Source organism: Phaethon aethereus (genome assembly GCF_964289735.1).
Source record: "Phaethon aethereus genome assembly, chromosome: 28".
In the NCBI taxonomy this organism is placed as follows: Eukaryota; Metazoa; Chordata; class Aves; order Phaethontiformes; family Phaethontidae; genus Phaethon; species Phaethon aethereus.
In genome coordinates, this window is record NC_138604.1 from 2,707,315 (window position 1) to 2,732,351 (window position 25,037).

General features: G+C 61.4%; 2 protein-coding genes across 2 annotated transcripts in view; both read left to right on the forward strand.

The window, feature by feature from the left end:
* INTS3 (integrator complex subunit 3) overlaps nucleotides 1-21,632 on the forward strand; it is a gene marked incomplete at its 5' end in the record, with an annotated part of 43,279 nt that extends 21,647 nt beyond the window's left edge. The window contains 20 exon segments of the mRNA XM_082011476.1: nucleotides 730-817; nucleotides 1,392-1,471; nucleotides 3,479-3,570; nucleotides 4,173-4,279; nucleotides 5,070-5,189; nucleotides 6,613-6,742; nucleotides 7,648-7,702; nucleotides 8,640-8,743; nucleotides 9,297-9,341; nucleotides 9,790-9,909; nucleotides 10,063-10,216; nucleotides 12,140-12,208; nucleotides 14,245-14,320; nucleotides 16,033-16,146; nucleotides 16,233-16,281; nucleotides 17,336-17,503; nucleotides 19,569-19,669; nucleotides 19,847-19,919; nucleotides 20,018-20,174; nucleotides 20,305-21,632. Coding sequence (XP_081867602.1) covers nucleotides 730-817; nucleotides 1,392-1,471; nucleotides 3,479-3,570; nucleotides 4,173-4,279; nucleotides 5,070-5,189; nucleotides 6,613-6,742; nucleotides 7,648-7,702; nucleotides 8,640-8,743; nucleotides 9,297-9,341; nucleotides 9,790-9,909; nucleotides 10,063-10,216; nucleotides 12,140-12,208; nucleotides 14,245-14,320; nucleotides 16,033-16,146; nucleotides 16,233-16,281; nucleotides 17,336-17,503; nucleotides 19,569-19,669; nucleotides 19,847-19,919; nucleotides 20,018-20,174; nucleotides 20,305-20,382 — 1,980 coding nt within the window. The 3' untranslated portion in view covers nucleotides 20,383-21,632.
* Nucleotides 21,565-24,714, forward strand: SLC27A3 (solute carrier family 27 member 3; the record flags this gene model as incomplete). The annotated part of the gene is made up of 10 exons (XM_082011561.1): nucleotides 21,565-22,099; nucleotides 22,560-22,769; nucleotides 22,844-23,002; nucleotides 23,086-23,210; nucleotides 23,279-23,473; nucleotides 23,566-23,656; nucleotides 23,729-23,927; nucleotides 24,091-24,188; nucleotides 24,274-24,404; nucleotides 24,484-24,714. 10 exons carry the CDS (start codon nucleotides 21,565-21,567, stop codon nucleotides 24,658-24,660), a joined length of 1,920 nt encoding a protein of 639 aa, XP_081867687.1. The 3' UTR covers nucleotides 24,661-24,714.
* Nucleotides 24,715-25,037: the final 323 nt, after the last annotated feature.

Sequence of the window (25,037 nt, forward strand, 5' to 3'; positions counted from 1 at the left end):
TTAGGACGTTGGCCTTTGTTCTGTGCTCTGGATTTTAGTCTTGGCTCTGCTGCACGTCAGATCCTTTGGGATCTGCTTTCCCTGCATAAACCTCACCTTCTCACTTTCACCTTGTCGCACCCTTTGTTTCTGGTTTATGTTTACGGCCCGTGTACGAGGCGTGGGGCCTCTCCCTTCCCAGCGGGGTGCGAGAGCACCTAACGAGATGCCTCCTTACAGCCTCCTTGGCTTCGACTCTCTCCGCCGGTCCTGTTGTCCCTTGTCCCACCCAGGACTGCGGTCTGCAGCGCTTGGCAAACAGAGCAGAAGCTGCCGAGGAAACGGCTGTGGCTGTGCCCATGAAGGCGTAGCAGAAAATGCCAAGGGATGTGCAGGGCTCCGTTATACGCGAGCCAGGGTTGTAGCCAGACTGCGCTTTGCAGAGCACGTGGCTTGTGTCTCCCGGTCTTGGGGCTGCCTTGGCCTCTGCCGCTTGGCACGCTGCCCTGGCTGGGGCTGCTTTCAAAGCAGGCAGGTTTGCTCAAGAATATCCCACTCTTTTTCGAAAACGCGCTCCTGCACAGCAGCAGCGGGTACCCGGGGGAGTTTTGCCAGGTCTGCCCTATCCTGCCGGTGGGAAGAGCATCGCCAGCTCCCGCCTCGCAGCAGCACGTCGGGTGTGCAGAGGGGACTGGGGCTCAACTCTGTGTTCATCAGACAATTTGTATTATTTTTTTTTTTCTTCTCTAGTCCAACGTTGCTGCTTCAAATGCCAAACTGGCCCTGTTCTATGACTGGCTCTTCTTCAACCCCGAGAAGGACAGCATCATGAACATAGGTACTCCATGGCGAGTCTTTCTCCACATGGGGAAGAGTCGAAGAAGGGGTTAATGCCTTCCAGAGCGGGTAGAGGTAGGGGGATCTGGTGCGGAAAGCCCAACGGATTATCTGCAAAGGGCATCAGTTCCCTCCCCTGCCCTGAACTCCTGGGTTTTGCTAGCTGGCAGGAGAGCTGCTTTGATGGAGCCACTTTTAACTGTGGTTTTCCTATCCTTGGTAGCAGCACGCGTCTTCCTTGAGGTCAGTGGCCAGCCCCAGAGCATCCCTCCCTGTGGGCAGGCAGGCTGCCTGGCTGCGGGGCTGTCCCAGGGCTCAGGGCATGTGAGCAAGGACTTGCACAGCCAGGGGCATTGCTGGGAGCTTCTGCCTGCGGGGAAATTGGTTCTGGCTATCGTTTGAAGCCTAAGTGTTATTTAGGAGCTAGATGAGGACAAGGGTGTGTACAAGCCAAAAGAAGGGGGTTCCCTCTGCACCCCAGGGGCAGAAGGCTGGGTCTGCAGGAACAGGGAGGTGCAGGGGGTATTGACGTCTCTGGGGGTCTCAGCACAGGGCTCCCTGCTCTCTTCTTCCAGAGCCTGCCATTCTGGTGATGCATCACTCCATGAAGCCTCACCCTGCCATCACCGCCACGCTGCTGGATTTCATGTGCCGGGTGAGCTGCCCCTCGCTTTCCGGGGAATTAATTACCTGTCTCGCCAAAGAGTTGCATGACGGGGGTTGAGTGATCAGGGCTGTGAAACAACCGCTGGGGTCCATGCAGTCCCTCTGCCACCAGTGGGACAGGGAGACTCCTCAGGAGTGTCAACAGAGGACAGTGGAGAGGGAAATGGCCCCACATTCATCTGCTTACGCCAGCCAGCTGTGCAGAGGTCATGCTCCAAAGCAAGCTGGTCACTGTGTCAGCCCCGGGGGCTTGTTTTAGCCTCGCAACGCTCGTCCGTGGTGCAGAGGAGTGGAAGTGCGCTGGCCTGGAGGTGCTCCCTTAGGGATTGCAGCTGGGCCCTTTAGCCGTGCTCTCCTCTGAGCACTCCCCACCGCCCGTGGCTGGTGCAGCAGCACGTTGGTGTCGGTCAGTGTTTTTCCTTCTCTGCCAAGACAGAAGCTGGGAGCAGTCAAGTGGTGAGCTGCACAGCCTGCTCCCCGCGCCTTGCTCTGCACTGACCGGTCGCAAAGGGCAGGAATGGTAACACAGGCTCAGGCAAGACAGATGTCTTCGCTCCCCAGAGAGTTGCAGGGCAAAGGCCCGTTGCCTCTCCATCCTGCAGGAAGGGAATTCCATGAATCTCTAGAGCCAGTGGTACTGGAGCAGCAAAAGAGTGTCATCTCACTGCCCATTCTTCAGAGCCAAAAAAAAACCCAAACACAAATAACAAAAAAGCTGTTCCCCCTTTTTTTTTTTTCTGCATTCCTCAGTGCATCGCCTGGTCTGTTCTGCCCTTGAGCCTCTTGATTGCGAAACAGCCTGCAGACTAGCTCAGTATCTGCTGGCAGCCCTTTTAACCTCCCTTTACCTATGCTAAATTAAGGAGGGATTTTCCCCTTGCCTTATCTGCCAAGAGCATAGCCGGACACACTGCTGCGGACACTCAGCCAAATTATTCGCCTCTTAAAACCAGCCACCAGAGGCTTTGGTGAGCCCTCTTGGTCTCTTGATAAATCCAGGGCCATTCCTGGAGGTCGGAGGGTTGGGCCCATGTGTCACTCATTAATGGGAATGCCACTGTGGGAAGGCGTGTAAGACTTCCCAACTCGGCAAATAAATTCTTCCAGATTGATGAGCATTAGTAGGAAAAAGGCTTCTGAGTTGTTCCCTTTAGTACCTAATGAAATGCTTGGCCCAGTGTCATCCCCTGAAGGCAAACAGAATCTCGCTGCAGCAGGGGACAAGCCAGACCCATCATCTCCCTTTCAAAGGACAGCTGTCCTTGGGCAGGGAGCAGAGCTGGTCCTGCCCCTCCGCCCTGGGGGAAGCGCTGCCAAGAGTTGCCGGTTCCAGTAATTTGGTCCCAGGGAGGGCTGATGGTGTTTCTTGGAAGCGGGGTCTTTCCGTGGCATGAGAGCTGGAAGAGCTGCGAGTTGCATTGCTTTCCTCCCTCACGCCCAGCACGCTCTGTGTGCTCCCGTCCCCAGGCTGCCTGAATCCAAAAGCTTCTGGCAGAGGAACTAGGTGGAAGGTTCGCAGGATGACCCAGATTTCAGGGAGGATTCTTCTTAATCCCTCCAGAATCAAAGGACTGTGTGTATACAGAGCTGAATGTTGTTTAGGGTGCCCTTCTCATATTGCCCCTGCTCCTGCCAGCGGTCACTGCTGCTTGGAGCATGGTCCTGGCAAGCCCCAGGACTTCTCACAGCTCACAAGGCAGCATCCGTGCGTTTTTCTCAACCCTGGGAGATGCACTGGCTGGCCCTCCAGGGTAGAAAAGCCGGAGGCATGGGCTGGTCCCCCTTCTGTCCACCGTCCCCAAGATGCTGGACTCGGAGAGCTCTCCTGCTGCCTCTCCTGGTCAAAAGCAGCCGGGATGTGGTGCTTGAGTCAAGGGTGACCCAAGATGCTGACCGATAGCCTTAGCTAGTCCTGGCTGCATTCTGCTGGCTGACACAGCCCTGACAGCAGGCAGAAGGTTTCACGGCACTAACATGGTCATTCTCCTGTTTTCAGATCATTCCCAACTTCTACCCCCCTCTGGAAGCTCACGTCCGGCAAGGCGTGTTCAATTCTCTCACCCACATTGTGGAGAAGCGAGTCCTCGCGTAAGACGGCCCTGAATTTTACTACGTTTATACAACTGTTGTGCACCGGTTTTCCTGGCTCTTGCCAGCCTAGTCAAAATGACCTCCAGGCTCTGTAAGAGCTGCAGAGGGCATTTTTATTGTGTATGGACCATGGAAGAAGCTACAGTTGTGTCTTTATGGTGCTGAGGCTTGTCCTGAGAGCTGTTCCTTGAAGCGAGGGAATGGGTGGGTTAGGAAAGCTGTAGCCACTCTGCTTCAGATGAACAGAAATGTCCCCAGGCCCTTCTGGTCCCCGAGCTGAATGGAGCAGCCTTGCTCATGGTGCTCCAGCCTGCAGACAGCTCCTCCATCAGCCAAATTCCCCTCCCAGGAGGTAAGACCTCTTCTCCCCTTCCCACGTACCTTCTGGTGACACAGGTCCCATTGGTGGCAAGGTGAGGGAACCCCAGTCGAGCTGCAGGAAGGAAGGTGGGAGTTCGTAGCTTGTGGTCCGTAACGCAAACCAAAGCCCTGATGTAAGGGAGGAGATCCCTTTACGTGTCCACCGAGGTGAAGCTGTACAGCAGGGCACCGCATCCCGGCTTTTTCTCATCCTTCTCCCTTCCTACCCCCCAACACAGACATCTGGCCCCTCTCTTCGACAACCCCAAGCTGGACAAAGAGCTCCGTGCCATGTTGAGGGAGAAATTCCCGGAGTTCTGCAGTTCGCCCTCGCCCCCCATCGAAGGTAGGGAGCAGGGTGGGTGGTGGAAGGAGGCTACGGCAGGAGCTGCCTTCCCAGAGACGAGGCTTGCCCCGGCTCTCCTGCAGCAACAGCAGCCGTTCGGAGGGTCGGACCAGGACCCTGGGGCGAGGAGGGCTCTGGGTGCCCATATTTATGGATGGTTGTGGTCTCCCTTCATCTCAGCCCTGCTGTACGCTAAAGCCGCACACTACCCATTTCTTTCTCTGCTCCGTAGGGGCTACTTAGCCTTTCTTCTCTGTAGGCTAATTGATTAACATAATTAGGTTAAACAAAGAGCAAGCATTTCTAACCTGTATTTAATAGGAGAGTGCTGCTGCTTTGCCAGATCTGAAGGACTGTGCCTGTAAGCCTGTCTGGTTTTCCTGTTGCATCAGCTGCTCCGGCTGAAGGGACCCACCTAACCAGCAAACCCTGCTGCCCCCGGCATCTCGGCCTCGCAGAGCTGGCAAAGCTGCTGCTCTGCTCAGGGGCTCGGGCTCTGCTGCTGGCCTGGGTGAGGGATGAAGCACGAAGGATGCTGGGCAGCTTAGGTGGAGAATGACCTGGTCCTGCCACACTTGGCACCAGGTAGGGATGGTTAAATGGAGTTGCGGGGAATGCCCTTCCCCAGCTTGAGTTTTCCAGGGTCCGTCACTTGCCCAGACTCTCTCTTCTCTTTTTCAAAGCCTTTTTATCTCCTTGCCGGAGCCTGTTTATCAGTAGAGGTGACTCGTAGACAGAGCCTGCCCTGCCACTCAGCTGTGCTCTGACCCCTTTGTGTACGTTCTTGCAGTCAAAATAGAAGAACCCGTTTCCATGGAGATGGACAATCATATGTCAGAAAAGGACGACAGTTGCTATGACAATGCCGAGGCCGCGTTCAGTGACGACGAAGACGACTTGAGCAGCAAAGGTGAGGAGTGCAGTCAGCTGAGTGCCAATGCTGTCAAGTACTTCTTCATCGCCGCGGTGTGAATAGCTGCCGTTTGCCTCTGCGCTGGATGGTGTTTCCCCGCTGTCTTGCGGGCACCTTCCCTTCGTGATGGAGGACCCCCAGACAACCAGCTGTAAGCACAGTTCCCTCAAACCCCCTTTCCCTCCAGCAGCAGGAATTGCCGCACTCGAGGCAGACCCCCTTCTTGAGATCCAGTTTTCCTTCTGCGAGAGAGGGTATCGAGGCCAATGCTCGGCTGCTTCCCAGTCCCTGACAGCCAGGCTCGGCAGATCTGATACAGATCTGTGCTCAAAGGGAAAGGCTGTTGGGCTTCATCTCCTCGCCTGGTTATTCCCTAGAGCTTAGACCCTTCGAACGTAGCGCTTTCTCCACCCATGTGTGCTCTCTAGATGTCTGACTAGTCCCAAGCCCCGCTGCGCTGCATGATTGGGAATCCCTGTGGCAGATGCTGTGCTGGATGGTTTGTTTGGGAACAGGGTGTCTCTGTTCTCAGGCAGCTGCTAATGAGGCTCAGGCCTCTAATTGCTCAGCCACATGGTTCTCATTACGCTCGCTCCCTCTCGAAGCCACGGGGCTGACAAGGCTGCATAAGGCCAGAATCCCCTCTGCTCGCTCTCTGGAGCTAGACGCGTCTCAAGCTGTTCCTGGCCTTGGTGGTAGGACTCTGGTGGGCTTCCTGCCATGCTGGAAGGCTACCCCTGTGGTGGGGAGGGGCCACAGGCCCAGGATGGGGGCAAGGATGTGACACTGTGCTGTAGCACTGTCCTCAATAGTCCTGTCGAGCCCTGCCAGCGGCTTGGGGCCCCCGAGAGGGACACAGGCTTGAAAGCCATGTGCAGAGAGGATTTTTGCAAAGGGGATCAGCCACCTTGTCCCGTCCCGTAGTGGCAGCTTCTTTGCGAGCGCTTCTGCCTTAGCCCTGGCACTTCTGGACTCTGCTGCGGTTCATTTTTGTGGGCTGGGATGAGCCTGGAGGATGAGGGTGTGGAAAACCAGTTGGGGTATCTCAGTCCCAGAGTCCTGAACACAAGCATTTGCGCCTCGGGTGGAGAGACTCGCGAGCTAGCTACGTTTGTTGAAGCCTGTTGAAGGACAGGCAAAGCATCAGGTTTGGAAACTGGACTGAATGGGAACCACAGTTCTGGACATCCCCTGTGTTTGGATCCCATCCCACCTTCCTGCTTACCGTGACCCGGACACATCTCTAAAGGGTGAAGGCAAGATGTGAGGCTGCACCGCACACTGGGGGCACGCTGCTTGTCCTGGGGTGCTGACTGCCCCCGCAGCCCCGCACAGCTCCTGCTGCTAGGACAGAGAGGGCCTCTGGTACTTCTTCGACTTGGGAAAATAGACTATTCCACTGTCGCTTTCTTTGTTGCAGGGAAGAAGAGGGAGTTCAGGTTTCATCCGATCAAAGAAACCATTGTGGAGGAGCCTGTTGATATCACGCCATTCCTGGACCAGCTGGATGAGTCGCTGAAGGATAAAGTCCTGCAGCTGCAGAAGGGGAGGTTGGTATCGTTTGGTCCTGTTACATTTCACGTTGGTCTCCTCAGGGCAACGACACACAAGACCTTTTAGTCCTGTTGTGCGATGCTGCTTGCGCCAGAGACCTTCTCTCATTGCATCTCTAATGCAATCTCATGGCTTGTCTCCCTTTAAAATGGAGAGGTCCTCCTGCACAGTTTCTGCAGGAAACGTCCAGGTGGTTTTGAAAGGTGCTGGGTTAAAAGCCTTATAATTTGTCCTTGGAGCAGGCTCAGACCAGCACACAACAGCAGTTTGCTGAGGGCTACAGCATTTCTCTGAATCGGTGACAGGAAGGCAAAAGGTGCTGAGTTTCATCCTCGTCCGCTGTTGGATTGACGAGAGGAGGCTGCGTAGGCCTTTGGGGCTATTGCTGCCTGGGGGTTTCGGTATATCTCTGTATGGGACACGTTCCCCGCCGACAGAGGTGTACCTGTGTCTGCGTGTTCTCCGGACTTCCCCACCTCCACTCCTGATTTTCAGTGACCTTGGAATTAACTCCATCTAAAGAAGGTTAAAAAAAGCTCTTGCTTTGCAGACCTTGGCATAGTAGACCGATGTAATGTAATTTATGGCTTTATGGCTTTGAGTGCATTTAATTTTATGCTTTTAGTCATTTAATTTGTTTGTCTTGCTGCAGACAACCTCGGGCACTTTTGTAAGTAGGGGCTGCGGCAGTGCAGCGCGTTCTTCTGGGGCTGGGTCTCTGCAGCGTGAGCTTCTGAGCCGTGCCCTCCTCTAAGCCTGGCACCAGCACAAAGCAGAGTCCTCCCTACTCTTAGGTCCTGGGGGGGCTCCAGACCAGAGCCAGCTCAGCACAAAGCCCCCTTGTCCCTGCTTTCGGTATCTTCCTACGTAACTTGGATTTCCTCTTGTTTTTGTGCTCCAGCGATACGGAAGCTCAGTGTGAGGTCATGCAGGAAATCGTGGATCAAGTCCTGGAGGTAACGGCACAAACCCAGAGCAGAACTGCTGCCTAACTGTAAAACCAGAGCAACTGGAGTGGCGAGGGCTGGGCAGCTCCCAGCCCGCGCGTCTCTGCCCCGAGAGCTGCGACTGAAGGAGGGACACAGAAAGCCTGAGGACGCTCGAAACCTAAACGAGTTCAAAATGGCACTATGCAGCTCTATCTGTGGTGTTAAACACAGCCCCAAGCTGCTGCTTGCTGGAAGGGTCTAGTGGGGGAAGATGGCTCCGTCCATGCTCTGTTTCCTTACACCTTGTGCCTAAATGTCCCCAGTAGTTGCTGTCAGACGGGAGGCTGGGTGAGGCGCGCTCGCATTTTGACCCCGCGCGGCTGCTTTAGTGTCTGCGGAGCTGCTGAGGGCTTCTGCGTGTGCCGTGCAGCTGGGATGCTCCTTTGCTTTTGGCCCTGGGCTTTGTGTTCAGGGCAGGCTGCAGCAAACGCTGCGCAGCAGAAGAGCTGCGGATGTTCCCCAGGAGCTGAGCATCCAAGGGAGGTTGCATCCCCTGCCTCTAAATCAGCTCCCTTTAGAGTCAAGTGGCCTTTTAGCATGTGAGAGCTGCTTCCTTCTCTGTGGGAACACAGGGAAGGGGCTTGTCAGGGTGTAAATCCTTGTTGCCAAGTGCCTGTTAGCCCTTTGCAGCGGGAGAGCCGAGCTCAGTGAATTACTAGCCATTAGCGGATAAGTGGACCGCGGGGATTGTGAAGCGCTTCAGAGCTGGATGTTAATTAGGGGCTTGTCTTGCTGATGACCAGCTCCTGGTGCTGCAATATAGCAGCAAAATGGCTCCTGAGCAGCCTGGGGTCTGTTCCCCGCAGCAGTGACTCTGCTGTGTCCCTTCCAACCATACCTGTCGTGGGCAGGCAGGGTTTGAGCTTGTGCTTTCTTCTCTCATTCCTTTCTTTCTGTCTACCAGGAGGACTTCGACTCGGAGCAGTTATCAGTGCTTGCATCCTGCCTCCAGGAGCTATTTAAGGCTCACTTCCGTGGTGAGGTTTTGCCAGAAGAAATCACAGAGGAGTAAGAATCGATTCTGTTGATGTCTCATCCTTTCACACTGAGACTTGGGCTTTTCCCTGTAAAATATTCACCATTTTCAGAAGGTTGTGCTGAAGCCAGCAGCTTCCCCTGTGAAGCAATCCAGGGTTCACAAGCGGTCAGTGCAGAGCTGGTCAACAAGTTGTCATATCCAGGGCTTGAAAGAGACCATCTTCCTCCTCCCCACAAGTGCAGGGAGAACCTGCTGCCGCAGGTCCTCGTGTCAGGGCTCAGTTTAGGTGATGCTCTGGTGGCTTCTGACTGTCTCGACCAGGACATGCAGAGTCCTAAATACTTCATCTGCCCCTGCTGTACTCGCACAAACCAGCACCGTACACCCTTCCTCTGTGATTTTGCTGGAATGGGGCTCCAGGGCGTCAGAGCTGCTGGGTTCTGTTAGCAGGACCTTTCCAGTCTCCCCGTTAGCTGGGACTAACCCTTGATGGGCCGACGACCACCACGAGCGAGGTCCAAAGCTTCTTCTCTGCCATTGCTGGGGAAACATAGAGCTCTGACTGTTGCGTTTGTCCCACAGGTCTCTGGAGGAGTCGGTGGGGAAGCCTCTCTACCTAATATTTAGGTAAGTCCGTTCCGAAATGTTTGAATAATCTAGCCAGGGCTTTCCTGTTTGCTTTCTGACCACCACCGTGGGTGACCCCTGTGGGTCTAATTCTGCCACGCCCCTGCTTGCCCCAGGGCCGATCCCAGAATCGGAACAGTTTATTGCTTTGTTCTGCCTGAGTTGCCTTTTGTTCAGTAGAAAGGCTTAAAACACAGGAAAATCGCGGCTCACGTGGTCATTTGTGGAAGCCTGGGATTCCTGGGTAACTGAAGTTTGCTGGATCCTGACCCCTTTGTTGCTGCACGTCCCGCTGTTCTCTGCAGTAGGGGTGGGAGAGGTGGCCCCTGTGTCCAGCCCAGGACCACCTGGTCCTGGGGGCTGGGTTTCCCGGCAAGCTGCTGGTCCTCGTCGTTGGCAGAGAAGCTCGTGCACGGTATCCTGTGTAACATAGCTGTCTCCCTCCAAGGAACCTCTGCCAGATGCAGGAGGATAACAGCGGTTTCTCGCTGCTGCTGGATCTCCTGTCAGAGCTCTATCAGAAGCAACCCAAGATCGGCTACCACCTCCTGTACTATTTAAAAGCCAGGTATGCCAGCGGGGATTGCGGGGAAGCGCCCAAGCATCGGCTTGGCTCGCGCTGCCTCCAAGAGACAGCTCGGTGTCATACCACCACCGCCCCAGCCCTCGCTGCGGTGCGGGGCTGGTCGGCTCCTCTCTTACTGGGCACGTCTCCTTCTAGCAAAGCTGCAGCGGGGAAGATGAACCTGTACGAGTCCTTCGCCCAGGCCACGCAGCTGGGGGACCTGCACACGTGTCTGATGATGGACATGAAGGCCTGCCAGGAAGACGACGTACGGCTGCTCTGCTACCTCACCCCCTCCATTTACACAGAGGTAAGGCCCCTGCCAGGCACCAGGAACCCCAGTTCAGACACACAGCGCATCCCCTCGCCTTCCTGCGGGCAGGCTTGCGGCTGGGCTGATTTGCTTTGGAGCTTCAGGCCTGTTGTGCTGCGGCAGAGAAGCCATAAAGCCTAGAAAAAGTTCCTTTATGGCAGAGAAGCCATAAAGCCTAGAAAACAGTTCCGTCAGGCTGAGCACAACGCAGTCTCCGTCCCAGCTTAATGGGGGTCAGCGTGCTGCCGTCGAGATCGACGTTCGGCTGTCACCCTACCTGCTTGCGGCCCCGTTAGAGCCTGATGCGCTCTGTGGATGGCGAGGTACTGACCTTGCTGTCCCAGATTGATCTGACGCACGTGCTTGGCTCCCAGCACGGCGATGTCCGCGCTCCCTGGTTAAGGAGGTTTTGCTCTCTGCCGCTTTGCTTAAGGGAGCGGCAGATGAAGGCTCTGAGCAGACGTGTCAAAGTCTGGGGGAAGCGGCACTCAGAACGAGTTCTGCTGCCTGCCCCGAACCCTTGGGTTTAATGAAAGGTTTTATTGCTTTCAGCACTCAGTGCTGAGGTGGAGCCAGCTGGACGTAGCAGGGAGCACGTTTGGAATGGGGAGCCAAGGCATCTGCACCAGATAGGTCACAGCTTGGTCCTAATTCACACAGCCTGCCTGGGCCTTGGACAGAGCTGCTGTTACCTCCCTGCTGCTGGGAGGCTGTCGAGCTCTCTCGCAGCCCTGTGCAGGCTGCAGCCTTTTATTTGAAATGGTTGCAGGGTGGAGCTGGCTTCCAACAAGCATCCAGCGATTGCCCAGCTTTAGGGAGCGGTGCTGGGTGTTGGAGAGAGGGAGGGTAACATCGCACGCTCTGAGCAGACGGAGGGGTCACAGTTCTGCCTGTACTTTCTCATTCCCTGGGAGGAATGAACTGGCCCCCCTCCTCCCTCCTTTCTGGCTGGTTCAGCAGGAACATCTGCTGAGCGTTGAGGCCGTCCAGTCCCATTCCTCACGAGCGCTTCCCAGGGGCTTCTGTGGGGAAAGGGGCATGGCAACAGCCTGGGGAGGGGAGAAAAACCTGCCCAAGTGTAGGCACTGTACCACGCAGCAGCACGACGCACGCTCCAGAGGGGATCCTGGCGTAGAGCAGCAGCTGGATCCCCTCCCTGATCCTTCAGGTCTAACAGCCTCCCTCCCCAAAGCGGGGGCAGACTGTTGCTGCCCCCGTGGGCGTAGTGACCAGCTCGAGTCAGGCAGAACGTCCCGAGAGCAGCCTGTCTGGACAGCCAGATCCGAACGGTGCAGCCATAGCTTGCTGCTGCCAGTTCTCCTGGCCTTTTGTCCTGTGTGTTGATTTTTTTGTTTTGTTTTGTTTTGTTTCCTTGCAGTGCTGCGTAACGCACAAAGCCCTGAAATGGTGAGCAAAGCTAGCAAGGATAGGGGAAAAATGGGGAATTTTAGCCCCTCTGGTTTGGGTGACTTCTGCCGCCCGCAATCGAAGCAGCCTCGCGCAGCTCCGCTCGCTCCAGATGGTTGCCGTCAGCTGCCTCTCGCAGATGTGCTGCGCGCTCGCAGCAGCCTGCCGGTGTGCTGCCTTGCAGCCCGTGGCCCGCCGGAACGGCAAATGAACCTGCCTGCTCCAGGCTGCGCGCGGAAAACAGCCTGTCAACCCTCCTGTGCTTTCTTGGCTCCTTTTCCCACTCGGCCACTTCCCCCGTTGCGTTTAGGAAGTGGTGCTGGTTCTGGTCCAGCCCTCGGTGAGCTGCCGGGAGAGGCAGGGCGATGCTGCCCCTTGCAAGGCAGAAAGTGTGCGTGTGTCCGAGCCTGAACCGAGGAGGATTTTTGCCTCAGCTATGGGGGAATGGAGCTTTTGACTGGCCTCTCCCTCGTGTCCTTTCCTGAGCGGTGCCTTGCTTTTATTCGCTTCCAGTTCCCGGACGAGACCCTGCGAAGCGGCGAGCTGCTGAACATGATTGTAGCTGTCATAGACTCATTCCAGGTAAGGAGGGGACCGGTGTCTGGGGGGGAGGCGGCACGTTCCTGAAGTGACAGCACTCGTCTCCTCCGCTCTCAGGAGGTTTAAACCTAAAATAGCCCATCCGTGGGGGATGCAGGGCAGCGCTCTGCTTGTTTAGTCCTCCTTGCCCCCATTCTTGAGGGAGGCTTTGTGAAGAGGAGCCCCAAAACCTGCGGGCATCTCTCTCCCTTGAGGAGCTGCGGTGTGCGGTGTCAGAAGGCTGAATCCAAGCTGCTTCTTTCAAGGGATATCTCTGGCTGCCGCGGGCGCGCCGAGAGAGACTTGCCTGGGTTTGCTCTGACCCCTTTGCGTTGCAGGCATTGGCAAAAAGTACCGCCGTGGCTGGTGCTGCTGCGGGCAATCAGTAATGCTAATTATCAATCATAAGCCCCTTGGCAGGGAGATGCTTAGTGCTGCTGGAGAGATGCAAAGCCATGGGCGGTGTGAGAAGCGGTACGTGTGCGGGAGGGTGCAGGCAGCACGTCCCCTGCTGCCTGCGGGCCGGCAGGGCTGAGTTCGCACCCAGCTCTTCCCGTCCTGGTGGGAGATCTGCTGCAAGCTCAGCAGGCTAATGAGCGGAAGGCCAAGCCCTCGTTAGACCCTCCTGGAAGGAACCTTTCCCCATGGTCACGCTGAGTTGCCATGAGCAACCCAAAAATAGTCACGGCGAAAGCTGAGGGCGGGGAGGTGGGCACCGGCAAGAATGCTGTACTGCGTGTTTCTGCTGTCTAGGCTCGTCTGGAGCGTGATCTGCTGATAACCCTTTAACTCGCCCTATTTATACACCATTCCTGGCCAGTTGTGCTTTTCCCAGCTGCGCAGGGGCCAGAACGCCTCGCCAGCAAGTTTTGCTTGGCAGGCTGGAGCCGAAGCTGGGTACAGGAAAAGTTTGAGTCATGATGCCCTGACCCCCCCAGCTTACTCCTCTGCTCCTGGGCTCTGCCCCATGCTGAAATGCAAAGGTTTTGTTTTTCCCAGCAGAGGCCCGTAGCGTTTCCTCTCCCCTCCCTTCTCTGATTCCTTCGTTCCTTCCTGTTATTCTTCATCTGTTTCCCCACGATGCTCTGGCTGCGTGGCCCCCACGCCCAGCCCACGTGGGGTCTGCGAGCAGAGCCGTGGGGCAGAGCCCGGCCAGCTCAGCCTGCCCTTGGGCTCCGTGTGCCTCCAGCACATGAGCAGGCTGGACACAGAGGCCAAGGAGCAGGGAGAAAGGTACATGAGAGCCGCAGTACGCTCTGTAGCTGAGCCTGTCGGCGCAGGAGCGGAGGACGGTGCTCCCCAGCTGCCGGCCCTGCTCTGGAGCAGCCCGGGCAGGCTCCCCGCCTGTCCCGTCCCCTGCCTCCACTTCCACCTCTCCCAGGGATGAAGGGGGTGAGCCAGAGCAGGAAGCACCACGCATCTGGGTAGTGTCAGCTCCTGTCCTGCAGACCAGGGACGGTCTGGCACCCCGAGCAGAGAGGTCTGGGGTTGCTGGAGCTTTCCCAGGAGGCTGCTGAGCCCTCCCTGCTGCCAGCCCCCGGGTGGGCTTTGTGTGTCCGTCAGCAAAAGCCTGGGTCTGAGAGCGCCTGGAGCACAAGGAGCAGGTCGCCAGCGCTCGTGCAGCAGCCGAGCCGGTGTGTCTGGGCCGGCAGCTGAGGTCTCCGAACAGAGCTACATCATCCCACCCGCCCCGGCCCAGCCTGCGGGGATCTGCTGTCTGTCCTGCGTGAGGCTTGCTCCTCAGCCTGGGTGCCAATGTGTGAAACCATTAACCTCTCATTACTTCTTTGCCTCTGCTGGTCCCTCACAACAGCTGCCTCTTCCCTGGAGCTGCTTAACCCAGCTCTGATTTATGAGCCACCTGCAGCCCACGGGGTTTCTGGGACTCCCCGCTGGATCCCTGCTCATTTGGAGATGGCTGATATTGGCAGAGCAGCAGCTCCCCTGCTTGCTCTCCGGACCTTCCCGGTGGTCCTCCGTGTAAGAGGACTTCTGCAAAGCCCGGGCATCCCGCTAACCCCGTTTTCTTTGCCGCTCAGTTGCAGGAGCTGGTGTGCCACGTGATGATGGGGAACCTCGTCATGTTTCGGAAAGACTCCGTGCTGAACATCCTGAGTGAGTAGCACTCCTGCATCTCGGGGAGGGCAGGGGTGAAAGCAGAGTGGTTCTTGGGCATCCCCAAGCCTTCCTGCCCTTTGGGCCCCCATTTTGCAGAGAGACCCCAATCCCTGGAAAGGAGAAAGCTGTGGCCTTTGTTGCAGCTTTGCCCTTTCTGATCAGGAGGGCCGTAGTCCGTGTCAAGCTGCAGTAGGTCAGTAATGCCGCATGTGGCCACGCCGCCGTAGCAAGAGCCCTGCAGAAGAGGGAGGCTCTTGGGCTGGCCGTGTAATGCTGAGGTCTGGATTTCCTCATGGTATTATTGCCGCTGCTTATAGGATCACTGCCCTAAACCGGATTGTTAGATTTAGCGGTGCGATCCAAGCTGCGCTCTAATGGGTTTTACCAGGCGGGCTGTACGATGGCTTGGGAGCCCTTGCTCTCCGCAGCGCCAGGCAAAGCGTAATCCAGGGCTCTGCGCATTCGCAGTCTGCCCGGGCAGAGGGAAAAAGAGAAAGAGGAAAGTCCCGAAATCTGCCCCAGCTCTGCAGCCTCTCCACATGCTCCCAGCCACTGCGTCTCCAGGGTTGTGAACTCGTCCTGGTGCAAATCTGGGGCTAGTGCTGCGCAGTCAGCTCTTCCCCGCCGTGCGGCAGCTGATACGGCTGCCTTTCCAGGCACAGCTGTAGCCTCTTCTCCCAGTGCAGCGGGGGTGGGAGCAGCTGGGAGGTGATGGCGAAAGGGTGGTCAGAAAGGTTGGAATCGGGATTTCCCTTCATTTTCTGTTGACTGTGGCACCCCAAGCAGCAAAAAGGTCCTCGCTGGGGTTGAGCCTGGCCCTTGGACCGCCCTGTATTAAGTAAGCCTCTGTCCTAAGTAAGGACACCCAGCCCTTTGCCAGGACCACGGTCCCCTTAGCCGCTGCGTGGAGAGGAAGAGGCTGGTGCCTGTGATCTCTCTCTCACAGCATTCCTCGCCTTTCCCCCCAGGATCACCAGTGGGTGACCCAGATTCCCTTGTTGCTTTTTAATTGGACTTCGGCTCGCATCTGTGCAAGCCGCTGACTGTTGTACAGCAGAAAAGCCTTTTCCATCTCCAGCCAACGCTGCACTGTGCCTGCGTGTGCCCTGTGGCTCCTGCCCAGCAGTCAGAGCTGGCCGTGGCTGCAGCCCTCTGGGCCAGGGTGATTTTGGGCAGAGCCAGTGTGGAGAGTTTGGTGCACGGGGGGCCAGCAAGTGTTTCCGGAGAGAAGCCCCATGGCCCTGATCCGATGGCTGCCTAGATCCAGCTTTGGTGTTACACAAGCTGCGAGCAGCGGTCTAAGCCCATTAATTAAAGAGCTTCGTTAATTCTCTTCCTCTGAGCCCTGAGCAGCTGCTTTAGTGACTTTGCAGCTCTACCACCCGTGCCTCAGCTGGCAGAGCCTACCCCGGTGCCACCTGCCAGGTCCCGGAGCCCCCGCTCGGCCTCGGCGCGCGCGGCGCTGCCCGTGCTGCTCGCGCAGCTGCCCCGGCACAGCGCGAACCCCGACGCACGCAGCAGGCTTTCAGGCGCCGCGCCCTTCTCCGGCGCCCTGCTGTGGGCTGGAGGGGTGGGTGTCCCGCCGGGCAGGAGCAGCGCTGTCCCGGGGCGCAGCTGGACCTCGCAGAGGGGCTGTGGGTCTGGCCGGTCCCTGCTGTTCTTCTGGGCGCTGTGCAGGCTCCCCTCACCATCCTGTGCTTCCCCCCTAGTTCAAAGCCTGGACTGGGAGACCTTTGAGCAGTACTGCACCTGGCAGCTCTTCCTCGCGCACAGCATTCCTCTGGAGACCATCATCCCGATCCTGCAGCACCTCAAATACAAAGGTGAGTTGTCCCTGGCACAGGGGAGGCACGGTGCTGAGCCACAGCAGCCGTCAGCTCCTGTGCTGAGGTTGTCCTTTCCTTTGCAGACCACCCTGAGGCGTTATCCTGCCTGCTGCTGCAGCTGAGGCGAGAGAAGTAAGTGCCGCAGGGCAGAGGGCTGCGCAACGCTCTGCAGAGGGTCCTGTGGCCGCGGGCTTGTGGGTCTACCCCCGGCACGCTGCGGCTGGTGGCTTTCTTGAGCACTGTCAGCCTGGTGGGGATGCCACTCGCTCTGGCTTGGGCTGCTTGAGAAGAGAGGTGTGGGGAAAGCCCCTCTTGCTGGCACTCAGCTCGCTCCGGGTGCGAGTCCTGCCCTGGAGCCCCTGGGGGCAGAGTAGGGTGGGCACGTGTGATGAGACCCCAGCCGTAGCGCCCTTCCCAAAGGCAGCGGCTCCCTGCCGTGCCCCGGCTTTGGGAGCACCGTTTGCCGAGTGCCGACGGGCTGTTTGTCTTTCACCTCACACATTCTGGAGCCCGTTAAGTAACAGAGAGCAGCCTGTCACCTGCCCCCCGCGGGGCGCAGTATCAGAGCTGCCTTGGCATTTATCTGTGCTGTCTCTGCCTGCTCGGGTGGATTGGCCACGTCCCGCCGCTCTGAGTGAAGAGCACTTTATTTGTTTTCATTAATGCAGTACGTGAGGCTGGCTAATCTAATCCCAGCTCTAAATTGCGTTAGTGAAAAGCCCGTGGTGACGGAGGGCGCAAGGGCGAGCTCGGACCGCGAGCGTGCGGCAGCGCTTTTCCCACGGCGGGGAGGGAGCTGGGCTGGCACGACCGGGTGATGCGGGCTGGGCAGGGAGCTTGGTGGCAGCTGGTCCCCGGGAGGATTGCGTGCCAGCGCTCTCGGGGAAGCGGAGGAGTCTCGACGCCACCGTCATCCCCTGAGCCTGGGAGCCAATGCTGCTGGGGCTGCCCGAGGGCGTGCGAGTCCCAGGCGGTGTTTGGGGAAGCCTGGTGCCATCCGAGCTGTGCCTGGGCTCCTGGGCCAGGTCCCTCGTGGCGCAGCAGCTCCACAGACTTGTAACATCCAGGTCTGAAGCGTCCCATCAGACTTAAGTGGGTGGCAAGTGGCTGCAAGGGGAACCCCGGGCTGACCGGGGTACAAACCGCTCATCCTCCCTCCTCATGTCCCCTTCCCCGTTTGCCGCAGGCCCAGTGAGGAGATGGTGAAGATGGTGCTGAGCCGCCCCTGCCACCCCGATGACCAGTTCACCACGAGCATCCTGCGGCACTGGTGCATCAAACACGATGACCTCTTGGCCGAGCACATCAAGTCGCTGCTGATCAAGAACAACAGCCTACCACGAAAACGCCAAAGGTGAGGAGCCAGGGCAGGCACAGCACCTCCCGCTGTTTCCCCGGGGCCGCCCTGCCACCGGCAACCCGAGCGCCAGACTCTGCCTCGTGCCCCACACCATGCAGCGACCGGGCAGCCGAGACGCCGCGTGCCGTCGGCGCAGCGTGGGCATGCCAGCCCATCCTGCCGGTTATGCCATCGTCTCCTCAAGGCCGGGGCGGTGCCGCTGCCCACCCACGCGCTGATGCGCAGCCAGAGCCCCGGGCGAGCGTCTCCGCTCCAGAGCTGTGCGGGAGGCTGCTCTTTGATCTCGCCTGCGCTGACATCCAGCCAGCGGGACCCTTTTATGCCGAGCCCATTACCCAAGCTGCGTGGGGAAGCGCTTTCAGCTGCTCCTGTGAACAGTGCTGAGCCTTGGTGCTCCCCTGCGGCAGCGCTGGCCAGGCCAGCCCCTCTGCTCGGCCCCGCTGTGACCGCCTGGGCACAGCTGGATGTTTCCAGAACATCTTTTGGTGCAAATAATCTTCCAGATGTGGTTCACTTCATCTCTGCTTGGGATGCTGCTGCCTCTGGGGTGGATGGGGTCAGGCTCCATCAGTGCAGTGGGACTAAAGGACAGCTGTAGCCTGCAGAGGTCAAATCCCAGCACCCCTGCCTTTGGAGGGAAGGGGCAGAGGGCTTGTTCCCGGCCACCCTGTGTGGGCAGAGCTCTGGGTGCTGGAGGAGGTGGCTGGACCTCACCACCGCGGGCTGTGGGAGAGGAAGAGAGCGCAGCGTGGGATGCTGCAGCTGGTCCTGCCCCGCTCTGCCGGCTGCTATGCCGGCTCCCGGCCAGGGTGGCACATGGGACACCTCACCCCAACCCCAAGATGTCCCTGGGTGGGGAGGCAGGAGCTCTTTGCTGCTGCACTCGGCTCCCCGGGTGATTTCCCAGCCTCTTACCCAACGTCAGGCTGCGAGGCAGCCTCTGCCCTCCTCGCCTGCCGGGGCGAGACACCCAGTCCCGCTGCCTCCTCCGTGCTGGGTCACGGCAGCACGGGTGTGACCAGCCCCACCGGCAGCCCCTCGGTGCCAGCATCTGGGTCAGGGGGAGAGGAGGGTTGTCCGCTCCGGCAGCCCCCGGCCTGCTGCGCCGGGCTAACGGGGTCCTCTGCGGCCCCTCCCGGCTGGGTGCCTGCAGCCCTTAGCTGGAGTAGGAAGGACATCTAGTGTCCTGGGAAAGCAGAGCAGCACCGCGCTCCCACCGCAGCGAGGGCTGCGTGTCCCCGAGGACCCCCACCCAGCACCCAGGGAACCGGCACCACCGCGACTTGGAGCCGGGTCATGGCCAGCGGGGTCGGACGGAGCCTTTGCTGGGAGGTTCGTCATCGCCAGGATCTCGCTGGTGCTCCCGGCGTCCCACACACTGGGACCAGGAGAGCGGCCGGTCCCACCAGCATCTCGGCCACCTCTGGGTTCCCCCTGCTCTCCGAAGAGGCTGCCGGGGAAGTCTGGGCCTTCATCTGTTCCTCCATGTTAATTAACGGCTTTTCACAGCTGAACAACGCAGCTATTTTCACTGTGTTTCTGTTCCGGGATCCGAGCCCCGGATCCAGGTCTAATCCCCGCTAATTAACGGGCGGCCAGCTGAGGCCCCGGCTGTTGGCAGTGCCCCGGGTGCTGGCACCGAGCACCGTCCTGCGGCCGAGGCTCGGCGTGGGGCACTCGGTGCTCCCCGGGGCCGCTGGGGATGGAGGTGGCCAACACCCTGAGCAGGATTTATCCCCTTGATCCCTGGGCCGAAGCAGCCCAGCCCCAGGGGACACTGCATGTGCCGGAGCTGGAAAATGGATCCTGTGCTGCTCCCCGTCCGTGGGCCCCCCTGCTCCAGCCTCAGGGTGCCGGGGTCACCCCGGGGCAGCGCGGGTGGCAGGGTTGTCTGTGCCCCACATCTGCCTGGGGGCTTGGGGGTGCTGCTGCAGGGCCGTGGCACTGGGTCCCTCCGCAAGCGGGGGCTCCTGCAGCCTGCCTTTGGGGGGGACCGTGAGCTGGGGGTGGGCAGGAGGAGTGGGGTGCGTGCTAACGGGCGCTGCCGCTCTGCCCGCAGCCTGCGCAGCTCCAGCAGCAAACTGGCCCAGCTTACCCTGGAGCAGATCCTGGAGCACCTGGACAACCTCCGCCTCAACCTGACCAACACCAAACAGAACTGTACGTACCGCGCCCCACCGGGGCGGCCCCCGCGGGCTGCAGCGCTGCCCCTCTCCATCGCCGGGAGGCTGCCCCGGAGCGCAAACGGCAACTGGGACCCTCCGGGGATACTGGAAGCCCCTTGCAAAGCTGCCCCGGCAGGTCTCTGACTCCCATTTTCTGCTGGTTCCTCGACAGTTTTCAGCCAAACCCCCATCCTGCAGGCGCTGCAGCACGTCCAGGCCAGCTGCGACGAAGCCCACAAGATGAAGTGAGTCGCTCCTTCCCTGCCCGACGCTGGGCGGCCGCAGCACCGTGCGGCGGGTGCCCCGACAGCGCCTGACCCCTCCACCCGCTGCTCCCTTCCAGGTTCAGCGACCTCTTCTCCCTGGCAGAGGAGTATGAAGACTCCTCCACCAAACCCCCCAAGAGCCGCCGAAAAGCCACCCTCTCCAGCCCCCGCAGCCGCAAGAACGCGGCCCAGCCGGCCACCAACGAGGAGGAGTCGGCTTCCAGCAGCGCCTCGGTAAGCGTTCCCCGTCCCCCCCGGCACCCCCCGGCCCCTCGGCCGCAATCCGCATCTCGAGGAGGCGCCGGCAGGAGCGGGGTCCCCTTCCGACGCCAGTGACCCCCCACTTCCCCCTCTCCCGGCGCAGGAGGAGGAAGACACCAAGCCCAAACCCGCCAAGCGGAAAAGAAAAGGCTCCTCCGCCGTGGGCTCGGACAGTGACTGAGGGCTCTGCCCTCTCCCCCAGCCGCTCTTGCGTCCCCGTGGTGCCCGGTGGCCCTGCCGCGCTCAGACAAAAGCCAGTGCCGGGCCGCGAAGGAGAACACGCGTCCCCTCCGGGAGCCCATGGGGACGGGGCCACCCTGGCTCCCGCTGCGGGCGCTCGTGCTTCCACGCCAACTCTCCCCATTGACTTTTTAGCTCCTTTTTTTTTTTTTTCATTTTTACCAACAACGGGGAAGGGATCGGAGCGTGCATCCCATCAGGACCTGGCTCTAGCCCCTGCCCACTCGAGGGGCGGCGCGGACAGGGGTCCCCGAGAGGGGACATGGCACCACGGGGAGGGGAAGGGGGACTCGGGGAGGGGGTGGAGGTTTATCACACGTCCCTTATTTTCATATAAGAAATGTAAATAAACAGTGCAAACTGGCTTGCTGCTCCGGGATGCTTTGGGGAGGGGGAACTCGTGTCCCTGCCCGCGGGGGGTGAGGGGACACCGACCCGTCCTGCAGCCTCCGCTCCCCTCCGGGGGGGAGCTGCTGCGGGGGGCTACGGCAGCACCCGCGGGGCAGCGGGGTCTGTGGGCCAGGCCTCGCCCGCGCCGGAGCTCAGCGCCTGCGGGAGAAGGGGACGACGCTCTCCCGTGTCACCCCCAGAGCTATTAGCCATTTTAAAGTGTTTTTAAAAAAACCCAACAATTAAAAAACAAACAAAAAAAACAACAATTAAACCCTCTCAACTGTGTTTATACCAACCGCCCCCCCCTCCGCCTTTGTGCCGCCTCTCGGGGAGCTCCGGCCTCGGGCTGCCGGGCGCAGGACGGGGGGCTGGGGGCCGGGGATGTGCTGGGGCTGGGAGCGGGCTCGGGGGGGAGCGGGGTCTGGGGGGATGTGCTGGGGCCAGGGGTGAGATGGGAGGGGTCACCTGGCTGAGGGCGATGGGGCTGGTGACACGGGGGGGCGGCTGTGGGGAGGGGGACGGGGCTGGGAATAGCGGAGGGGGCTGCGGCCGGAGGGGGGGGACACAGGGCCGGGATGGGGGTGAAATGGGGGGCCGGGGGGGGACACAGGGCTGGGAGGGGGGTTTGGGGGAGGTGGGATGGGGGTGAGTCCTGGGGGCGTGGCTCCTGGCCCGTGGGCGGGGCTGCGAGGGGCGTGCCCGCCCCGCCCCGCGGCGCGCGGCTGCAGCGATGGCGCTGGCGGCGCTGGGGGCACTGGGCGCGCTGGGCGCGCTGGCGGCACTGGGCGCACTGGGGGCGCTGGGCGCGCTGGCGGCACTGGGCGCGCTGGCGCTGCTGCTGCGGCGGCCGCACCTCTGGGCCGACCTGGCGTTCGCGGCGCGGGCGGCGCGGTGCCGCCGGCGGGCGGGGGGCGGCGGGGGGGGCAGCCTGGCCGCCCGGTTCCTGCGGGCAGCGCGGGCGGCGCCGGCCCGGCCCTTCCTGCGGGCGGCGGGAGGCGCGGAGCCCTACGGGCGGGCGCGGCGGCGGGTGGCGAGGGTCGCCAACGCACTGAGGCGGCGGCCGCTGGGCGGCGGGGAGGGAGCGGCGCTGGGTCCCGGCGTGACCGTGGGGCTGCTGGTGGGCAACGAGCCCCGTTTCGTCTGGGGCTGGCTGGGGCTGGCGGCGCTGGGGGCCCGGCCCGCCTTCCTGGGCACGGCGCTGCGCCCCGCAGCCCTGCGGCACTGCCTGCGCGCCTGCGGGGCGCGGGCGCTGCTGGTGGCGGACGGTGAGCAACGGGGCGGGGGCGGGCAGCGGGGGGGCAGCGGAGCCGCGGGGTGGGGCTGGGGCCGGGGGGGGCCGGGGCGGCACCCGGGCTCTGGGGTGCGGGGTGGCGCGGGCGGGGGGTCTCCAGTGCTGCCAGCCAGGCCCGGCCCCGGTACTGGGGGTTCCGGACAGCTCCGGGGTCCGGGGCGGCGGAGGGTGGGGACGCGGGTCCCTCCCGCTGTGCCGCGGGTTGGTTCCCCAAACTGGCCCCATCCACGTGTCCCGCACGGATCCCGCACGGATCCCGCCTCGTCACCGCGGGCAGGCCCCCCCCCCCGCTCCAGGACTTGGGGTGGAAATGGGGCAGGGAGTGTCCCCAAGGCCTGGGGAAGTCCCCGAAGGTGGATGCTACCCACAGGCACGGGTGGGGACGGGCCGTGCCCAGGACCTGCCCCCACGCCAGCCTCTTCCCCCCCTCCCAGACCTGTTTGAGTCAGTGGAGCCCATCCTGCCCAGCCTGCGGGAGGACGACATCGTGGTGTGGGTGCTGGGCTCGGGGCCGTACCCCCCCGGCGTGGTGGCCCTGCAGGAGCTGCTGGATGCGGCCTCGGAGGAGCTGGAGCCCGAGGACGTCTGGCAGCCCGAGGACATGAACGACACTTGCCTCTACATCTTCACCTCCGGCACCACCGGTGGGTGCCCGGGGCTGGCGGGACGGGGTGCCCTGGGCGAGAGGGGGGGCTCGATGCCGTCTCCCCGCTTCCAGGTCTCCCCAAAGCCGCCCGCGTCTCCCACCTCAAGTCCATCATGTGCCTGAGCTTCTACGAGCTGGTGGGAGCCTCCAGCCAGGACGTGGTGTACCTGGCGCTGCCCCTCTACCACATGGCTGGGTCCCTCCTGGGCATCGTCGGCTGCATCGGCATCGGTGAGCAGGGCTGGGGACCTCGCCGCGAGCCCAGTGACATCTGGGGGGGACTGATTCCCGCCCCCTGCGCTGGCTTTCCGCAGGGGCCACTTGTGTGCTGAAGGAGAAGTTCTCAGCCAGCCAGTTTTGGGATGACTGTCGTGCCGAGGGGGTCACCGTCTTCCAGTACATCGGGGAGCTCTGCCGCTACCTGGTCAACCAGCCCCAGGTTGCGGGGGGAGGCAGTGGGTGGGGGACCCGAAGGTCACCCCCAAATCTGACCCTGCGGCCTCGCAGCGCCCCAGGGAGCGGGAGCACGGGCTGCGGCTGGCGGTGGGCAGCGGGCTGCGCCCCGACGTCTGGCGGAGCTTCCTGCAGCGCTTCGGGGACATCCGCATCGTGGAGACCTACGGGATGACCGAGGGCAACGTCACCCTCTTCAACTACACGGGGACGCCGGGGGCCGTGGGGCGCAGCAGCTTCATCTACAAGGTGGGGGGGCCCGGGGAGGAGGGTGCTGTGCCCCCCACCCCCTGCCCGCGTCCCCACTGCGATGCTGAGGCCTGCCCGGCCCCTCTCCCCAGCTCTTCTCGCCCTTCGAGATCGTGCGCTACGACGTGACGGAGGGAGCCCCGGTGCGGGACGCGGCCGGGCGCTGCATCCGCGTGGGGACGGGTGAGTAGCAGGTATGGGGGGGAGCTTGGGGGTCCCCTTGGTGCCCCCCATCACGTGTCCCCGTCCCCGCAGGCGAGACGGGGCTGCTGATCGCCCCGGTGACCCCCCGGACCCCCTTCCTGGGCTACGCTGGCAGCCGGGAGCTGTCGGAGCAGAAGCTGCTGCGGGGGGTCTTCGCTGAGGGTGACACCTACTTCAGCACCGGCGACCTGGTGGAGCAGGATGCGGCCCAGTTCGTCCGCTTCCGCGACCGCACCGGAGATACCTACAGGTGCCAAAGGGCCCCACCGACGGGGGACGCCCCCCCCCCGCACGGGGACAGAGCAGCAGCCCCACACACCCCGTCCATTGCACGGCCTGGGAGGGGCTCAGCCCCAGCAAATGTTTGGGGGGGCTCAGCCCCATGCTGCTCGTCCCTGTCACCCCCCTCCCAGGTGGAAAGGCGAGAACGTGGCCACTACGGAGGTGGCCGAAGCCTTGGTGGCCCACGAATCCCTGCAGGAAGCCACCGTCTACGGCGTCACCGTGCCAGGTACCGATGCCCCCCACCCCGCCACGGTGTCATTGGCCCCCCCCCAGCCCGGCGGTGCCCCCCCAAGCTCTGCCCTCGTCCACAGGCCACGAGGGTCGTGCCGGGATGGCGGCGCTGGTGCTGCGCCCCGGCTGCCGGCTGGACGGCGCCGCTCTCTACCGGCACGTGGAGCAGCTCCTGCCGCCCTACGCGCGGCCCCGCTTCCTCCGGCTGCAGGTAACGGGATGGGCTGGGGGGTACACAGGAGGCGTGGGGTGACCGGGGGGGTCCCCAACCCGCCCCGCTGCCCTCCCAGGAGCGCCTGGCGATGACGGAGACCTTCAAGCAGCAGAAGGTGCGGCTGGCGCAGGAGGGCTTCGACCCGGCTCGTGTCCCCGACCCCCTCTTCCTGCTGGATGAGACCACCAAAGCCTACGTGCCCCTCGGCCCCGCGCTCTGGGAGGGGGTCCTGGACGGGCGCCTCCGCATTTAGAACTCGCCCGGGCGCCCTGAGCCCACGGGTGTCCCGGCACCGGGTGCCCCAAAGCACCGGGTGCCCCACAGGTCCCCTCATGTCCGTCCTGCCGTCCCCAGGTACCCCACATCCATCCTGACAGTCCCCGTGGGTCCCTACGTCCGTCCTGCCGTCCCCACATCCGTCCTGCCATCCCCAGGTACCCCACGTCCATCCCGTGGGTCCCCACGTCCGTCCTGCCGTCCCCAGGTACCCCACGTCCATCCCGTGGGTCCCCAGGTCCGTCCTGCCGTCCCCACATCCGTCCTGCCGCCCCCAAGTCCCCCACGTCCATCCCACTGTCCCTGGGTGCCTCCTGGCTGTCCCCATCCCACCCGTGGGGCACGTGCCCCCAG